This window comes from Hemiscyllium ocellatum, chromosome 16 (assembly GCF_020745735.1).
Source record: "Hemiscyllium ocellatum isolate sHemOce1 chromosome 16, sHemOce1.pat.X.cur, whole genome shotgun sequence".
NCBI lineage: Eukaryota > Metazoa > Chordata > Chondrichthyes > Orectolobiformes > Hemiscylliidae > Hemiscyllium > Hemiscyllium ocellatum.
In genome coordinates, this window is record NC_083416.1 from 74364359 (window position 1) to 74382528 (window position 18170).

The 18170-nt window shown below is 45.2% G+C and overlaps 1 protein-coding gene across 1 annotated transcript in view; it reads right to left on the minus strand.

Moving 5' to 3' along the window:
* Positions 1 to 18170, minus strand: part of LOC132823282 (tyrosine-protein kinase ITK/TSK-like) — a 71025-nt gene that overhangs the window by 26068 nt on the left and 26787 nt on the right. Inside the window, exons 5-9 of the mRNA XM_060836938.1 lie at positions 16780 to 16817; positions 16307 to 16488; positions 13767 to 13832; positions 11937 to 11991; positions 10148 to 10227 (exon numbers count right to left, since the gene is read on the minus strand). Of these exons, the coding sequence (XP_060692921.1) occupies positions 10148 to 10227; positions 11937 to 11991; positions 13767 to 13832; positions 16307 to 16488; positions 16780 to 16817 (421 nt within the window). The remainder of the gene's footprint in view (positions 1 to 10147; positions 10228 to 11936; positions 11992 to 13766; positions 13833 to 16306; positions 16489 to 16779; positions 16818 to 18170) is intronic.

Sequence of the window (18170 nt, forward strand, 5' to 3'; positions counted from 1 at the left end):
GTGGGAGGAAACCAGAACACTTAGAGGGAACCCACGCAGACACGGGGAGAATGTACAAACTCCACACAGACAGTCGCCCGAGGCTGGAATCAAACCTGGGTCCCTGGTGCTGTGAAGCAGCAGTGCTAACCACTGAGCCACCGTGCCGCTGAATAGGGAGAGGCTGAATAGACTAGGGCTGTTTTCCCTGGAGCATCAGAGGCTGATGGGTGACATTATAGAGGTTTATAAAAGCATGAGAGGCATGGGTAGGGTAAATAGACAAGGCAGGGTAAGGGAATCCAAAACTAAAGGACATAGATTTAAGGTCAGAGGGGAAAGACTTAAATGGGACCTAAGGGGTAACTTTTTCACACAACGGGTGGTGCGTGTATGGAATAAACTGTCAGAGGAAGTGGTGGAGGCTGGTACAATTACAGCATTTAAAAGGCATCTGAATGGCTATATGAATAGGAACGGTTTGGAGGGATATGGGCTGGGTGCTGACAAATGGGGCTAGATTGGGTTGGGATATTTGGTTGGCATGGACAAGTAGAACCAATGGGTCTGTTTCCGTGCTATATGTCTCTATGATTCTATGATCTCTATGGCTCTCTCTCTCTTTTAATATGTTTATCTATCTCTCCCTCTTGGTCTTTTTTAATTTCACTATTTTAGTACCACTCTATCTCTGTTTATCTTGCTGTCTCTCAGCACCTTTCTGTCTCACTATTCGATCTACACCCAGCCCTGAATGAGAAATTAAAGAAAGACACTGACGTTGGACAAATGGGAGTCAGTGTGGAACAGGCTGGTTAACAACAGGTCTAACCACTCGGTGGAGACTCGTCACACTCGATTGTAAACCAGGAAGATCAAGAGTTTCCAGGTCAGCACACGGCATGGGTATTGTTGGGGAGGGGGAGATGGTTTGGGTGGGTGAATGAAAGTTTCCCAGGCCCTGGTCTGTATGGCTAGTGGAACTGTACTGGACTACAAATGGATTGTCTCCACAGTGACATTAAGGCTCAACGGCAGCACAGATTCTGAATCTGAAACATTAATTTATTGCGAATAACAATTTCTCGGAATATATCTCCACCCCCTGGTTATTTTTCACACATTCGTTGGCAAGGTTCAGAGGGCTCAGTGTGAGAGGATGTGGTCGACCATTCCCTTCGTGCATTAGGTCCTTGCAAACCTCACTGCACCAAACACACGTGCATACACAGACACACACACAGACACAAACACGCTCACACAGACACACACAGACACACACAGACACACAGACACAGACAAACACGCACACACAGACACAGACAAACATGCACACACAGACATAGACAATCAGACAGACACACACAGACACAGACAAACATGCACACACAGACACAGACAGGCACACACACACAGACTGACACACAGACACACACACATGCACACGCACTGACACATACACTCTCATGTACACACACTGACACACACACACATGCACACACTAAAACACACTCATACACTCATATACTCTCTTTCACATATGCACACATATCAAACATACATGCTCACAACCACACACATGCACAAAGACTCACAAATGCACACACATACACACAAAAATACAAATGTTCACCCATACACATGCAAACAAATATACATCCGCACACACTCATACACACACATGGCAGATGAACCCACAAACATACAGACACATACACACAAAGACACACATAAACACGCACACACAGGTAACATGCATACTCATACGCATAAAGACTCACCAGCAAATACACACACATGCGCATGTATATGCACTCAAATACAAAAATACACACACACACACACACACAGAGTTACAGAATGGCCCAGGTGACAGGAGGTGAAATTCTTGTTTATGCTTCAGTCCAGATCAATAAGTGGCAGACAGTATCAGAGAGATGTCTCTGACCTCAGGAGTGTTCCAGTTGGGAAATATCCAATCCAGTGCAAACAGAAGCTGGAACATCATTATCCATAGCCAGAGCGACAAAACTGCCTCCGTGCATTTAAAGAGCCGTGCACACCTCCCCTCATCAGTAGAACAAGGTAAAATCAGACTCAGCCCAAAACAGTTGGAAAATTTCCCAGATATTTTGAACTCATTCTGTCTTGTCAGCTATAACTGAAACAGTCACAGTATTCAGCTATACTGACTGGATGTGTTGCTGTGTGAAAGAGCATCAGTTGTATCCTGTGTTGAGTGTCAGGGTGTGAGGTAGTGAAAAAAAATTGGCTCTACTCAGTTTTCTGAGAGTGCCCCACCAACCTCCGCATACAACGTATCATCCGCCGCCATTTCCGCCACCTCCAAACGGACCCCACCACCAAGGATATATTTCCCTCCCATCCCCTATCAGCGTTCCGCAAGGACCACTCCCTTCGTGACTCCCTCGTCAGATCCACACCCCCCACCAACCCAACCTCCACCCCCGGCACCTTCCCCTGCAACCGCAGGAAATGTAAAACTTGCGCCCACACCTCCACACTCACTTCCCTCCAAGGCCCCAAGGGATCCTTCCATATCCGCCACAAGTTCACCTGTACCTCCACACACATCATCTATTGCATCCGCTGCACCCGATGTGGCCTCCTCTATATTGGGGAGACGGGCCGCTTACTTGCTGAACGCTTCAGAGAACACCTCCGGGCCGCCCGAACCAACCAACCCAATCACCCCGTGGCTCAACACTTTAACTCTCCCTCCCACTCCACCGAGGACATGCAGGTCCTTGGACTCCTCCACCGGCAGAACACAACTACACGACGGCTGGAGGAGGAGCGCCTCATCTTCCGCCTGGGAACCCTCCAACCACAAGGTATGAATTCAGATTTCTCCAGTTTCCTCATCTCCCCTCCCCCCACCTTGTCTCAGTCGGTTTCCTCTAACTCAGCACCGCCCTCCTAACCTGCAATCCTCTTCCTGACCTCTCCGCCCCCACCCCACTCCGGCCTATCACCCTCACCTTGACCTCCTTCCACCTATCCCACCTCCATCGCCCCTCCCCCTAGTCCCTCCTCCCTACCTTTTATCTTAGCCTGCTTGGCTCTCTCTCTCTTATTCCTGATGAAGGGCTTATGCTCGAAACATCGAATTCTCTATTCCTGAGATGCTGCCTGGCCTGCTGTGCTTTGACCAGCAACACATTTGCAGTTGTTTCTGAGAGTGCGAGTGAGGGTTAGCTACATGCAGTATGCAGTGTTAGGATGTGAGTGGGAGTGAGCTGTATACAGTGTGGAGCGTTGGGGTGTGAGAGGTTAGCTGTTACAGTGTGCAGTGTTGGGGTGTGAGAGAGGGTTAACTGTATACAGTGTGTAGTGTTGGGATGTGAGAGAGGGTTAACTGTATACAGTGTGGAGTGTTGGGGTGTGAGAGAGGTTTAGCAGTATACAGTGTGGAGTGTTGGGGTGTGACAGAGGGTTAGCAGTATACAGTGTGAAATGTTGGGGTGTGAGAGAAAGATAGCTATATACAGTGTGTAGAGTTGGGGTGTGTTAGAGGGCTAGCTGTATCCAATGTGGAGTGTTAGGGTTTGAGAGAGAGTTAGCTGTATTTAGTGTCGTGTGTTGGGGTGTGATAGAGGTTTAGCTGTGTACAGCGTGCAGTGTTGGGGTGTGAGAGACGGTAAGCTGTATACAGTGTGCAGTGTTGGGGTGTGAGAGAGGGTTATCTGCATACAGTGTGGAGTGTTGCGGTGTGAGAGAAGGTTAGCTGTATACAGTGTGTAATATTGGTGTGTGAGAGAGGGTTAGCTATATACAGTGTGCAGTGTTGGGATGTGAGAGAGGTTTAACTGTATACATTGTGCAATGTTGTGATGTGAGAGATGTTTAGCTGTATACAGTGTGGAGTGTTGGGGCATGAGAGAGAGTTAGCTGTATACAGTGTGTAATGTTGGCGTGTGAGAGAGGGTTAGCTGTATACAGTGTAGAGTGTTGGGGTGTGAGAGAGGGTCAGCTGTATACAGTGTGGAGTGTTGGGGCATGAGAGAGAGTTAGCTGTATACAGTGTGGAGTGTTGGGATGTGAGAGAGGGTTAGCTGTATACAGTATGTGGTGTTGGGGTGTGAGAGAGGGTTAGCTGAATACAGTGTGGAGTGTTGGGGTGTGATAGAGCGTTAGCTATATACGATGTGTCATGTTGGGGTGTGAGAGAGGGTTATCTGCATACAGTGTGGAGTGTTGCGGTGTGAGAGAAGGTTAGCTGTATACAGTGTGTAATATTGGTGTGTGAGAGAGGGTTAGCTGTATACAGTGTGGAGTGTTGGGGTGTGAGCGAGGGTTAGCTGTATACAGTGTGGAGTGTTGGGGTGTGAGAGAGGGTGAGCTGTATACAGTGTGGAGTGTTGGGGTGTGAGCAAGGGTTAGCTGTATACAGTGTGAAATGTTGGGGTGTGAGAGAGGGTTAGCTGTATACAGTGTGGAGTGTTGGGATGTGAGAGAGGGTTGGCTATATACAGTGTTGAATGCAGTACTCACTCAGAACTGAGCATCCAACGCTGCAGCACTCCTGGAGAACCGACATTTCAACAATTCAGCAGTCCCTCAGCACTGACAAAGCAACAGTACAGCTTTCCCATTTACTCACAATTCAACAGTGCAGCACTCCCACAGCACTGACAATTCAACAATGCAACACTCCCCCTGTCCTGACAATTCAATAACTCAGCACACCCTCAGAACAGACATTTCAAAAGTGCAGCAGTCACTTAGTACTGAAAATTCTACAATGCAGTACTCCCTCAGAACTGACAATTAAACAATGCCACACTCGCACGGAACTGACAATTTCACAGTGCAGCACTCCCTCAATACTGACAATCAAACATTGCAAATGCTCCCTCAGTACTGACAATTCAACAATGCTGTATTCCCTCAATACTGAGAGTTCAACAATCCAGCATTCCCTAAGTACTGACAATTCAAAGGACAGACATCCCTCAGAACTGACAATGCAATAATGCAGCAATCCCACTCTACTGGCAATTCAACAATGAAGCATTCCCACAATAGTGACAATTCAACAATTCAGCACGAACTCAGTCCTGACAACTCAACAATGCGGCACCCCCTCAGCACCGGTAAATAAATAAAGCAACACTCCCTCCGTACTGACAATTCAACAGTGCAGCATTCCTGCAGAACAGGAAATTCGTCAATGCAGCACTCCCACGGAACCATCAATTCAACAGTGCAGCACTCCCTCAGTACTGACAATTCAATAATGCAGCACACCCTCAGAACTGACAATACAATAATTCAGCACTCTCTCAGAATTGCCAATTTAACAATGCAGCACTCACATAGAACTGAAAATTTAGTAATGCATTATTCCCTCAAACCTGACATTTCAATACTGTAACACTCTGACAGTACTGACAATCCAATAATGCAGCACTCCCTCACAGCTGACAATTCAACAATGCAGCACTCACACAGAACTGAAAATGCAGTAAAGCAGCACTCCATCAGAACTGACATTTCAATATTGTGGCAGTCCATCAGTACTCAATTGAACAATGCTGCATTCCCTCAGAACTCATAATTCAACAGTGCAGCACTCCCTAAGCAGTGACAATTCAACAATGCAGCACACACAAAGAACTGAAAATTCAATAGTGCAGCACTCCCTCAATACTGGCAATTCAACAATGCAGCACTCACACAGAACTGACAATGTAGCAATGCAGCACTCCCTCAGTACTGACAAGCCAACAGTGCAACACTCCCTCAGAATTGACAATTCAATAATGCAGCACTCCCTCAGGACTGAAAATTCAAAAATGCATCTCTCCCTTAGTACTGATAATTCAGCAATGCAGCACTCCTTCGGTACTCGCAATTCAACAGTGCAGCACTCCCACAGCACTGTCAATTCAATACTGCAGCACTCCCTCAGTACTGACAATTCCACAGTGCAACTCTCCCATGTAGCACTCCCTCAATACTGACAATTCAACAATGCAGCACTCCCTCAGTACTGACAATACAATAATGCAGCACTCCATCACAACTGACAATTCAACAATGCAGCACTCACACAGAACTGAAAATGCAGTAATGCAGCACTCCATCAGGACTGACATTTCAATACTGCAGCTGTCCCTCAATACTCAATTCAATAGTGCAGCACTCCCTCAGTACTGACAATTCAACAATGTAGTACTCACACAGAACTGACAATTCAATAATGCAGCGCTCCTTCGATACTGACAATTTGGGAATGCAGCTCTCCATCAGAACTGATATTTCAATACGACAGCTGTCCCTCAGTATGCAATTCAATAATGCAGCACTCATTCAGAACAGACAATTTAATAATGCAGCACTCCTGCGGTACTGACAATTCAATATTGTAGCAATCCCTCAGAACTATTAATACAACAGTGCAGCACTCCCTTAGTACTGATAAATCAGCAGTGCAGCACTCCATCAGTACTGACAGTTCCACAACGCAGTACTCCTACATAGCTGACAATTAAACAGTGCAGCACTCCCTCAATACTGACAACTTAATAATGCAGCACTCTCTAAGTACTGACATTTCACTAATGCAGCACTTGCTCAGTACTGACAATCCAATAATGCAGCACCCCCTCAGTACTGAAAATTCAACAGTGCAGCATTCCCTCAGTACTGACATTTCAATACTGCAGCACTCCCTCAGTACTGACAATTCCACAATGCAAAACTCCCACATAGCCAATAATTCAACAGTGCAGCATTCCCTCAGAACTGTCAATTCAACAGTGCAGCACTCCCTCAGTACTCACATTTCAATACTGCAGCACTCCCTCAGTACTGACAATTCCACAATGCAAAACTCCCACATAGCCAATAATTCAACAGTGCAGCATTCCCTCAGAACTGACAATTCAACAGTGCAGCACTCCCTCAGTACTCACATTTCAATACTGCAGCATTCCCTCAGTACTGACAATTCAATACTGCAACACTCCTTCGGTACTCAGAAATCAACAGTACAGCACTCCCACAGCACTGTCCATTCAATACTGCAGCACTCCCTCAGTACTGACAATTTCACAATGCAACACTCCCACATAGCCGACAATTCAACAGTGCAACATTTCCTCAGAACTGACAATTCAACAGTTCAGCACTCCCTCAGTACTGACAATTCAACTGTGCAGCACTCCAACAGCACTGTCAATTCAATAGTGCAGCACTCCCTCAGTACTGACAATTCCACAATGCAACACTCCCATATAGTCGACAATTCAACAGTGCAGCATTCCCTCACAATTTACAATTATAAGATGCAGCACTCCCTCAGTACTGACAATTCAGCAATGCAATGTTCCCCCAGAATTGACAATTCAATAATGCAGCACTCTATCATTACTGAAAATTCAATAATGCAGCACTCCCACAGCACTGTCAATTCAATACTGCAGCACTCCCTCAGTACTGACAATTCCACAATGCAATACTCCCACATAGCTGACAATTCAACAGTGCAGCAGCCCTCAGAACTGACAATTCAGCAGTGCAGCACTCCTTCAGTACTGACAATCCAACAGAGTAGCACTTGCTCAGTACTGACAACTTAATAATGCAGCACTCTCTCAGTACTGACATTTCACCAATGCAGCACTCCCTCAGTACTGCCATTTCAACAGTGCGGCACTCCCACAACACTGACAATTCAAAAGTGCAGCACTCTCTTAGTCCTGAAAATTCAATAATGCAGAACTCCCTCCGAACTGACAATTCAACAATGCAGCACTCCCACAGTACTGACAATTCAACATTGCGGCACTCCCTCAGAACTGACAATTCAATAATGCAGCACTCCCTCAGTACTGACAATTCACCAGCGCACCACTCCCTCAGTACTGCCATTTCATCAGTGCAACACTCCCTTCGTACTGATAATTCAGCAGTGCAGCACTCTATCAGTACTGACAATTCAAAAGTGCAGCACTCCCACAGCATTGTCAATTCAATACTGCAGCACTCCCTCAGTACTGACAATTCCACAATGCAATTCTCCCACATAGCCGACAATTCAACAGTGCAGCATTCCCTCAGAACTGACAATTCAACAGTGCAGCACTCCCTCAGTACTGACAATTCCACAATGCAATACTCCCACATAGCCGACAATTCAATAATGCAGCACTCCCTCAGTACTGACAATTCAATAATGCAGCACTCCCTCAGTACTGACAATTCAACAATGCAGCACTCACACAGAACTGAAAATGTAGTAATGCAGCACTCCATCAGAACTGACATTTCAGTACGGCAGCTGTCCCTCAGTACTCAATTCAACAATGCAGCACTCCCTCAGTACTGACAATTCAATATTGTAGCACACCCTCAGGACTGAAAATTCAACAGTGCAGCACTCCCTCAGTACTGACAACTCAGTACTGACACTCCCTCAGTACTGGTACTCAAACAGGACTGACAATGCAGTAATGCTGCACTCCCTCAAACTGACATTTCAATACTGCAGTGCTCACTCAGTACTCAATTCAACAATCCAGCACTCACTCAGTACTGACAATTCAACAGTGCAGCACTCCCTCAGTAGTAACAATACAACAATGCAGTACCACTTCAGAACTGACAATTCAACAATGCAACACTCCCTCAGAACTGCCAATTCAGCAATATAGCACTCCCTCAGTACTGACAATTCAAAAATGCAGCATTCCCTCGGAACTGATAATACAACAATGCAGCACACCCTCAGAACTGACAATTCAACAATACTGCTCTCCCTCGGTACTGACAATTCAACAGTGCAGCACTCCCTCAGTACTGAAAATTCAATAATGCAGCACTCACACAGAACTGACAATTCAACAATCCAGCACTGACACAGAACTGGCAATTCACTAATGCAGCCTTCCCTCAGAACTGACATTTCAACAGTGCAGCAATCCTTTCGAACTGACAATTCAACAGTGCAGCACACCCTCAGTACTGATAATTCCACAATGCAACACTCCCACATAACTGACAATTTAAAAGTGCAGCATTCACTCAGAACTGAAAATGCAATAATACAGCACTCCCTCAGAACTGATAATTCAACAGTGCAGTACTGACATAGAACTGACAATTCAGTAATGCAGCATTTCCTCAGAACTGATATTTCAATACTGCACCACTCCCTCAGTTATCAATTCAAAAATGCAGCACTCTCTCAATACTCACAGTTCAAAAGTGCCATACTCCCTCAGAACAGACAATTCAATATTGCAGCACTCCCTCATTACTCACAATTCAACAATGCAGCAGTCCTGTAGTTCTGACAATTCAGTCGTGCAGCACTCCCTCAGCACTGACAATTCAATAATGCAGCACTCCTTCCAAACCAACAATTTAACAGTGCAGCACTCCTTCAGTACTGACAACTCAGTAATGCAGCACTCCCTCAGAACTGGAAATTTAACAGCTCTCCCTCGGTACTGATACTTCAATAATGCAGCACTCCCTCGTTACTGACAATTCAATAAGACAGCACTCCCTCAGTAGTGACAATTTAATAATGCAGTACTGACACATAATTGACAATTCTTTAATGTGGCATTCCCTCAGAACTGACATTTCAATACTGTAGCACTCCCTCAGAAACAATGTGACAGTCCTGCAATTCTGGCAGTTCAATAATGCAGCACTCCCTTTGTCCTGACAATTCAGCAGTGGAGCATTCCCTCAGCACTGACAATTCAATAATGCAGCACTCTCTCAGTACTGACAATTCAACAGTGCACACTCCCTCAGAATGGAAATTCAACAATACAGCTCTCCCTCGGTACTGATAATTCAACAATGCAGCAATCCCTCAGATCTGACAATTCATTCACGCAGCATTCCCCGAAAACTGCCAGCTCAATAACGCAGCACCCCTTCATACTGACAATTCAATGGTGCAGCACTCCCTGAAACCGACCCTCCAACCATGCAGCACTCTCTCAGTACTTACAATTCAGTAATGCAGCACTGCCTCAATATTGACAATTCAACAGTGCAACATTCATTCAGTTCTGATATTTCAATAATGCAGCACTCCCTCAGCACTGACAGTTCAATAATGTTGCCCTCTTTCCCAAACTTTATGGTAATGATCCCACGGCAGGTTGTTACAATGAGTTACCTGGTCGCTTTAATGAAGACCGAGACTGTGTACATTCCAGCCTGTCTCGAATCCCTCACCATGAAAGCTCCTTGTTTGCCCTGAAACATTAAAAGATGAATAATTATTAAGCTCACTGCATCACACAAAAGACACATCATATGAGGGATTCCAGCCCGCGACCAAAATACTTGATTTAAGGAGGAGATGCTGCAGAATGTTAGGAATGTTTTCCCGAGGGAATTTCAGAGCCTTGCTCGTGAAGCCAATGAGTCAGAGGTGGACTTTTTGATATCAGGAGATTTGCCAGAGTCTAGGTGTTGCAGCAAGTCTGTGTCCTCAGTTATGGGATTGGAGAAGGTCAGAAATGGACAGTGGGAGGTTTAAAGACAATGCGGGCAGTGTGTCGGTGATAGCTCATAGCAGCGGGTGGAGCAGATAGGTGAATGAAGATGGGCAGATAGGACAGTTCACCAGAGTGGTGCCGAGTTGGAGGGTTGGACCAGGGATGAGGTGGACGGTAGGGGAGATGAGGAAACTGGTGAAAGCGGCATTGATGCAGCGTGTTGGAGGGTCCCAAGGTGGAAGATGAGGTATCCTTCCTCCAGGTGTCAGGTAGCTAAGATTTGGCAGTGGAGGAGGCCCAGGACTTGCAAAGTCCTTAGCAGAATGGGAGGGGAAGTTGAAGTGGTTGGCCACAGGATGGTGAACTCACACATGGACCAGACTAGAGGAGGATGGCAGACTTCCTTTGCTAAAGGACATTAGTGAACCAGCTGGGTTTCGCCAACAAGGGTTTCATGGTCATTATTAGTCTCTTAATTCCAAATACTTATCGACTTCAAATTCCACCATGTGCCTAGCGGGGGATTTGAATCTGGGTTCCCAGGGCTTTGCCCAGGTTCCTGTATTAATAGCTCAGTGTTGATACCAATAGGCCATCAACTCCCTGAAATTTGACCTGCACTAACAAAAGTTAAGGACTATCAAATCAGTCGTGATCTCATTGACTGGTGGAGCAGACTCGATGGGCTGAATGGCCTACTCCTACTTCTGCTCCTGTGTTTTATGGGTCTTCTGGACAGAGCGCCAAGCCAACAGCTCATAAGATCACTCAAAACATTTTCTTACTGTGCCTGATGTGTCCAAAATGAAACAGGAATACATTATTTGAGTGACCAAAAGGAGGCTTTGGGAAAAACCCCGGGTGGGTTTCAATGAACTGGTTTTCAGAGCAGCGTTGGTACAAATGTGAAGGGCAAAATGTCCTCTATCTGTGTTAAATGGACCATGGCAATGAATATTGTGGTGTAGACATTCTGCTCCTGGATTCATAACGAGTTAGTAGTCCACCAGAAATTGAGGTCTATTAAGACCAAACATTGTATCAAACTATCCAACATGGGTCAACAAGAAGCACACTGCTCCCTTCTCAGGGTAACTTAGCAATGGAGATTTGTCAGTGACCCCTGCGCCTATACCCCAAATGCATGAATATTCCCTGGGTAGTGCTGTAACCTATGGACCAAGAGCAGGAAAGCGGATAGCTATACGCTGTGGTCAACACTGCAAGATGGGCTAAATAGTCTCCTTCCACAAAAAAAATTTCAATGTTTCTATGCACAAAATGTGCTCTGTCATTGTCACACACTCCAGAAGGAATTCTCCTTCATGCTGTTGACTGGATTGCGCTCAGTTACTTACTCCCCCCAACCCCCGCCCCCCCACCCCCCTTTCCCACACCCTCTCCACATTCTACCTCACATTCTCACACCATGGCCCCAGAAACAGTGACACTCAAACCTCTCACCTCTTTCTGAAGCAGATGTTCTGCTTTGTTCCGACTAATGTTCTTGTTGTACCACCTGTAAGATGAGGGAGATGTAAGTGAGGTAATGTCCATCACAGGATTGACATGTGGAAGCAGCTGAGCAGGGGTGCACTCTGTGAAATCTCTCATGGCCCCCACTCTGTCATGTTACTAACTTGGGAACTCCATTTATGGCAGTAATCGAAGTCATAGCATCATATGAGGGCTGTCAAGTAAGTCCCACTCTGTCCCTTTAGCACTCCAAATCTCTCTATCAAATTGTTCAGAACATAGAAACAAACTTAAATAATATTAGCAGGAGTAGGCCATTCAGTCCCTCAAACCTGTTCTACTGACCAATAAGGTCTTGGTTGATCTACTACCGCAATTGCACTTTCCCATGCTGTCCCTATATCCCTGATTCCCTTAAAGTTCAACTTCTGTGTTGCATGCACCCATCAAGCAAGCACCCACTGTCTTTAGGATAGAGAATGACAAAATTCCATCTAGTTCCAAGCTGAAAGTTGCTTTGGGAATGTGCTTTCACCACCCTTTCTTATCCCAAATTCCAACAACTCGCTGGATTAAGATATTTTGCCTTATCTCACTCTCTAATCTTTTGCCAATCACTTCAAATTTGTGTTCTCTAATTACCAACCATCCTTCCAATCAATAGAGCTTTCTTTTATTTAACCTCCAGAAACATTGTCATTTGGGAAGATATCTCCAACACACGTACCTGCACACACATACATTCAAACACACATATAAACACAAAAGCACACAAAAACTGATACAGATATGCATATACACACACATAGACACAGAGACAGATATAAACACAGATGCACACATACACAAACACACAGACGCACATACAGACAAACATAAGAAGGAACCAAGAGGATTGACAAAGGCAGAGCGGAGGACATGATCTATATAGACTTCAGTAAGTTGTTTGACAAGGTTCAGATTGGTAAACTGGTTAAAAGGTTAGACTACATGGAATACAGGAAGAACTAGATATCTGGTAATAGAACTGGTTCAAAGGTAAGAGACAGAGGGTGGTGGTGGAGGGTTGGTTTTCAGACTGGAGGCCTGTGACCAGCAGTGTGCTGCAAGGATTGTCCATTGCTTTTCGTGATTTATATAAATGATTTGGATGTGAATCTAGGCGGTCTGGTTAGCAAGTTTGCAAATTACACTAATATTGGTAGTGTAGTGGACAGTGAAGAAGGTTACTTCAGAGTACAATGGGACCTTGATGAGATGGGCCAATGGACCGAGGAATGGCAGATGGAGTTTAATTTAAATAAATGCTGCATTTTGGAAAGGCACATCAGGCCAGGACTTAATGGTAAGGTCCTGGGGAGTGTTGCTGAACAAAGAGAACTTGGTGTGCAGGTTCATAATTCCTTGAAAGTGGAGTCACAGGTAGATAGGATAGTGAAGAAGGCGTTTGGTATGCTTGCCTTTATCGATCAGAGCACTGAGTATTGGAGTTGGGAGGTCATGTTGCGGCTGTACAGGACATTGGTTAGGCCACTTTTCAAATATTGTGTGCAATTCTGGTCTTGCTGCTATAGAATGGATGTTGAGAAACTTGAAAGGGTTCAGAAAAGACTTTATGAGGATGTTGCCAGGGGTGCAGGATTTGAGCTATGGGGAGAGGCTGAATAAGCTGGGGCTGTTTTCCCTGGAGGCTGAGGGGGTGACCTTACAGAGGTTTATAAAATCGAAATACAAATATATACACATATATAGTTCGATGGATTGATGGGGGAGAGATGAAAATGATCAGAATAATAACATAAAATAGAAGGTTCTTACTCATAGGCCTGTAGATTCTCAGGGCTCTTTTCCATCACGTAGCTGCTGGGGATATATCCGGTCATCCTGCATGGAGCCCAAATCAAAAGTGATGATTATTACTGGATTAGGCCTCTTAATCGTCCAAACCATGGTGGATACAGGCCCAGCACATTCACCCTTTCCTCATAAGAATTACAGAATTTTTACAGGGTGGATGCAGGCCATTTGGCCTATCGAGTCCACACTGACCATCTGAAGTGCATCCCACCCAGACCCACCCCATAACCCCACATTCCCCATGTCTAACGCATCTAGCCTGCACCTCCCTGGACCCTATGGGTAATTTAGCGTGGCGAATCCGCCTTTAGACTGTGGGAGGAAACCAGAGCACCCAAAGGAAACCCACGCAGACATGGGGAGATCGTGCAAACTCCACACAGACAGTTGCCCGAGGCTGGAATCGAACCTGGGTCCCTGGCGCTGTGAGGCAGCAGTGCTAACCAGTGATCCCAAGTGACTGACTCAACACCATTCCCCGCCTACCAGTATCATCAGTAAACTCAGCAATAATTCCTTTGTCCAGAATGCTGACATATAATGTGAATATTCATGGTCCCATCACTAAGCGCTGTGGACTTCCACTGGTCACCTGCTGCCATCCTGAAAAATCCATTTATCCCAGTCTCTGCCTCCTGCCAGTCCTGCCTCTAACCACCATGGGCTTTTATCTGAAGAAGGGGTACACCTGAAACATTGACTTCTCCACCTCCTGTTGCTGCCTGCCTTGCTGTGTTCTTCCAGTCTCCTCTTTATCTACCTTTTATCTGACAGAGCAGCCTTGTGTATGGCACCTTTTGGAAATCCAAATAGATCACATCCATTGGTTCTCCTTTGTCTAACTTGCTCATTGTGTCTTCAAAAAATTGTAACAGATTTGTCACACATGCATTACCTTGATGAAGCTGTGCTGACTATTTCACCAAGTACTTCTAAGATGTTCTGCAATCTCATCTTCAGTCATGTACATTAAAATCTTACCAACAGCTGAGGTCAGGCTAACCAGATTTTGGTTCCTGTCTGCTGCCTTCCTCCCTTCCTAAACAAGGGACTTTCCAGTCAAAGACCTTTCCTGACTCTAATGATTTCTGAAAGATCACCATCTATGCCTCCACAATCGCCTCAGCTATCTCTTTCAGAACTCTTGAATATAGTCCATTTGGTCCAGGGATTTATCCAAATTTTAGTTTCCCATGATTTGGAGATGCCGGTGTTGGACTGGGGTGTACAAAGTTAAAAATCACACAGCACCAGGTTATAGTCCAACAGGTTTAATTGGAAGCACTAGCTTTCGGAGCGACGCTCCTTCAACAGGTGACTGTAACCTAGTGTTGTGTGATTTTTAACTTAGTTTCTCAATACCTTCTCTTTAGTGATGACCATTACACTCAACTCCAGCCCTTTCCTCTCTTAAAATTCTGTTATGTTTCTGGTATCTTCCACCATGAAGACTGATGTAAAGTTACGAGTCAGTTCCTCCATAATTTTTTTTGTTCCCCATTACTGCTCCTCCAGCCTCATTTTCCAGCAATCAAATATCCACTCTTGCTTCTCTTTATTTTTAATATATCTAATATAACTCTTGCAGTCATTTTTTTTAGTTTTAGGAGCTAGTTTACCCTCATACTCCATCTTCTCTCCCTTTATTACATTTTTAGTTATCCTCTGCTAGCTTTTAATGGTGTCACAATCCTCTGGCTTTACACCAATCTTCACCACATTATATGCTTTTCCCTTTGCTTTTATGCTCTCCCTGACTCCCCTCGTCGGCCATGGTTGCCTTGTCCTCACCTTAGTTAAAAATCACACAACAAAACAAGACCTAAGAGCCAAGGTTTTCACCCAGAGGGTGGTACGTGTATGGAATGAGCTGCCAGAGGAAGTGGTGGAGGCTGGTACAATTGCAACATTTAAAAGGCATCTGGATGGGTATATTGAGGAAGGGTTTGGAGGGATATGGGCCTGGTGCTGGCAGGTGGGACTAGATTGGGTTGGGATATCTGGTCAGCATGGACTGTTGGACCGAAGGGTCTGTTTATGTGCTGTACATCTTGATGACTCTATGACTCTATGACCAGGTTATAGTCCAACAGGAACACCAGCTCCTCCACATCATAGTTTTTTAGAGTCATGGAGTCATAGCTCTTCTTCCTTAGGATGAATTTCTGCTGTGCCTCATGAATTAACCTCTGAAACTCCTGCTATTGATGCTCCACCATCTTCATAAAATGTCTATAGGATAATCACTGATAAATCAACAGGAAATTCAGGAGAACTTTCTTAATCCAAAGAGTGGTGACAATATGGAACATGGAGCAGTTGAGGTGAATAATGCACCTCAACGTTTAAGGGGTAGTTGATGCAGAAAAAGAATTGAAGGATCTATGAATACGATGAGGTGGAGCAAGGTGGGAAGAAACTTATCTGAAGCACAGACCTCATTATAGACTTGTTGGACCGAATGGCCTGTATCTATGCTGTGACGGTGGGATTGGTCTTACCCATTTTTATCACGTGCATGCCACCAGTTTGCATCAATCTTCTCAATGATTACATATTCCTCGCTCTTCACCAGTGACAGGTCCTGCGCACTTTGACCATGGAAGTCATACAGAGCCACCACCACGAACTCCATCTCTGGCTCTGCCTCAAGCTCCACTGGCTCTGGTGGCAAAGGTTTCCACTAGTTTGCAAAGTGAAAGCAACACTGTCAATTGGGAGAGACCCGAAATAGACTTGTGAGAGCTCAAAATGCAACGGACTCAGAAAACCAAAACTGCGGGAGAAACTCGACAGGTCTGGCAGCATCTGTGGAGCTAAAGCCGGGCTAAGGTATATGAGTTAACCGAGGACTCCAACTGTTAACTCTGCTTTCTCTGTATAGATGCTGCCAGGCCTGCTGAGTTTCTCCAGCAATTTATGTTTCTGCATCTGACTTCCAACATCCATATTTTATTTTATGAAACAGACTCACCTTGTTAAGTTCCGGAGTTGGGGGAAGAGGTTTCTTGGCTAAAAAGACAAGAACGTACAATGTTAGACCCTTCGGACATCATCCAGACTAATCCAGCCTTACATGTGACAGAGAAACAATGGACTTCATGTGCTTAAGGGTTATTGCATTTTTTCTGTGACGTCCACCCCAACTACCTTGGGTTGAGAATGTTCCCTTGAGACATGAGAATTGAGAATGAGTACTTTGAAAGGCTCCTGCCACCACAGAATACAAATAGTTACTCACAGAATAGCAATGTTATTCTTAAATCTTTGGGTGTCATTGCGATCAATGATTCAGAGATCAAAATGTCTCATGTTTTCCACCCACCCATTTAACTTGCTTTCAAACCTTTGACCTCTAACTTTCAAAAGGACAAGGGCAGCAGGTATGTGGGAACACCACCACCTATGAATTTCATCCCAAGCCACACACTGTACTGACTTGGAAACATATTGCCATTCCTTCACTGTCGCTGGGTCAAAATTCTGACAGTCCCTCCTGAACAGGCCTGTGGGTATAGCTACACCAGATGATTCACCACCATCTTCTTAAGGACAATTAGGAATGGGCGATAACCATTAGCCTTAACAATCGTGCAAGGATATGGTGGTGGCACAGTGATAAGCACGACAGTCTCACAGCGCCAGGGGCTCAGGTTCAATTCCAGTCTTGGGGGAGAGTCTGTGTGGAGTTTGCAAGTTCTTTTCGTGTTTGTGTGAGTTTCCTCCCACAGTACAAAGATGTGCAGGTTAGTTGGATTGGCCGTGCTAAATTGTCCATAGTGTCCAGGGATGTGTAGATTGGGTAGATTAGCCATGGGAAATGTGGGGTTTCAGGGAAAAGGAGGGGGGACTGGCTGGGATGCTCTTCAGGGGGTCAGTGCAGAGTCGATGGGCTGAATGGCCTCTATCTGCACGGTAGAGATTTCATTCTATGAATAATGCTCACATCCCATGAACCAAAAAAATGAAATGGCAAGAAAGAGGAATCAAAGGTTATCAGATGTGCCACGGGTCTCATTGAATGATGAGCAGATGTGATGGGCCAGATGGCCTTCTCCGACACCTTCTGTTCTTTGCACGTTCCTCATCCATCATAAAGCATCAATTTCCATGGTGTAAAGTAAAAGGAAACATGTTTGTTCAGAGCCAAAAGAGAAAATGCTGGAAAATCTCAGCAGGTCTGGCCGCATCTGTAAGGAGAGAAAAGAGCTGACGTTTCGAGTCTAACTGACCCTTTGTCAGTTTCAGATTCCAGAATCCACAGTAATTTGCCTTTATCCCTTGTTCCGAGCCAAGCCCAGTTACTCTCCTATGCACCCTATGCCCAACATTTTTCTCACTGATTAACAAATCAAAGATGGAAAC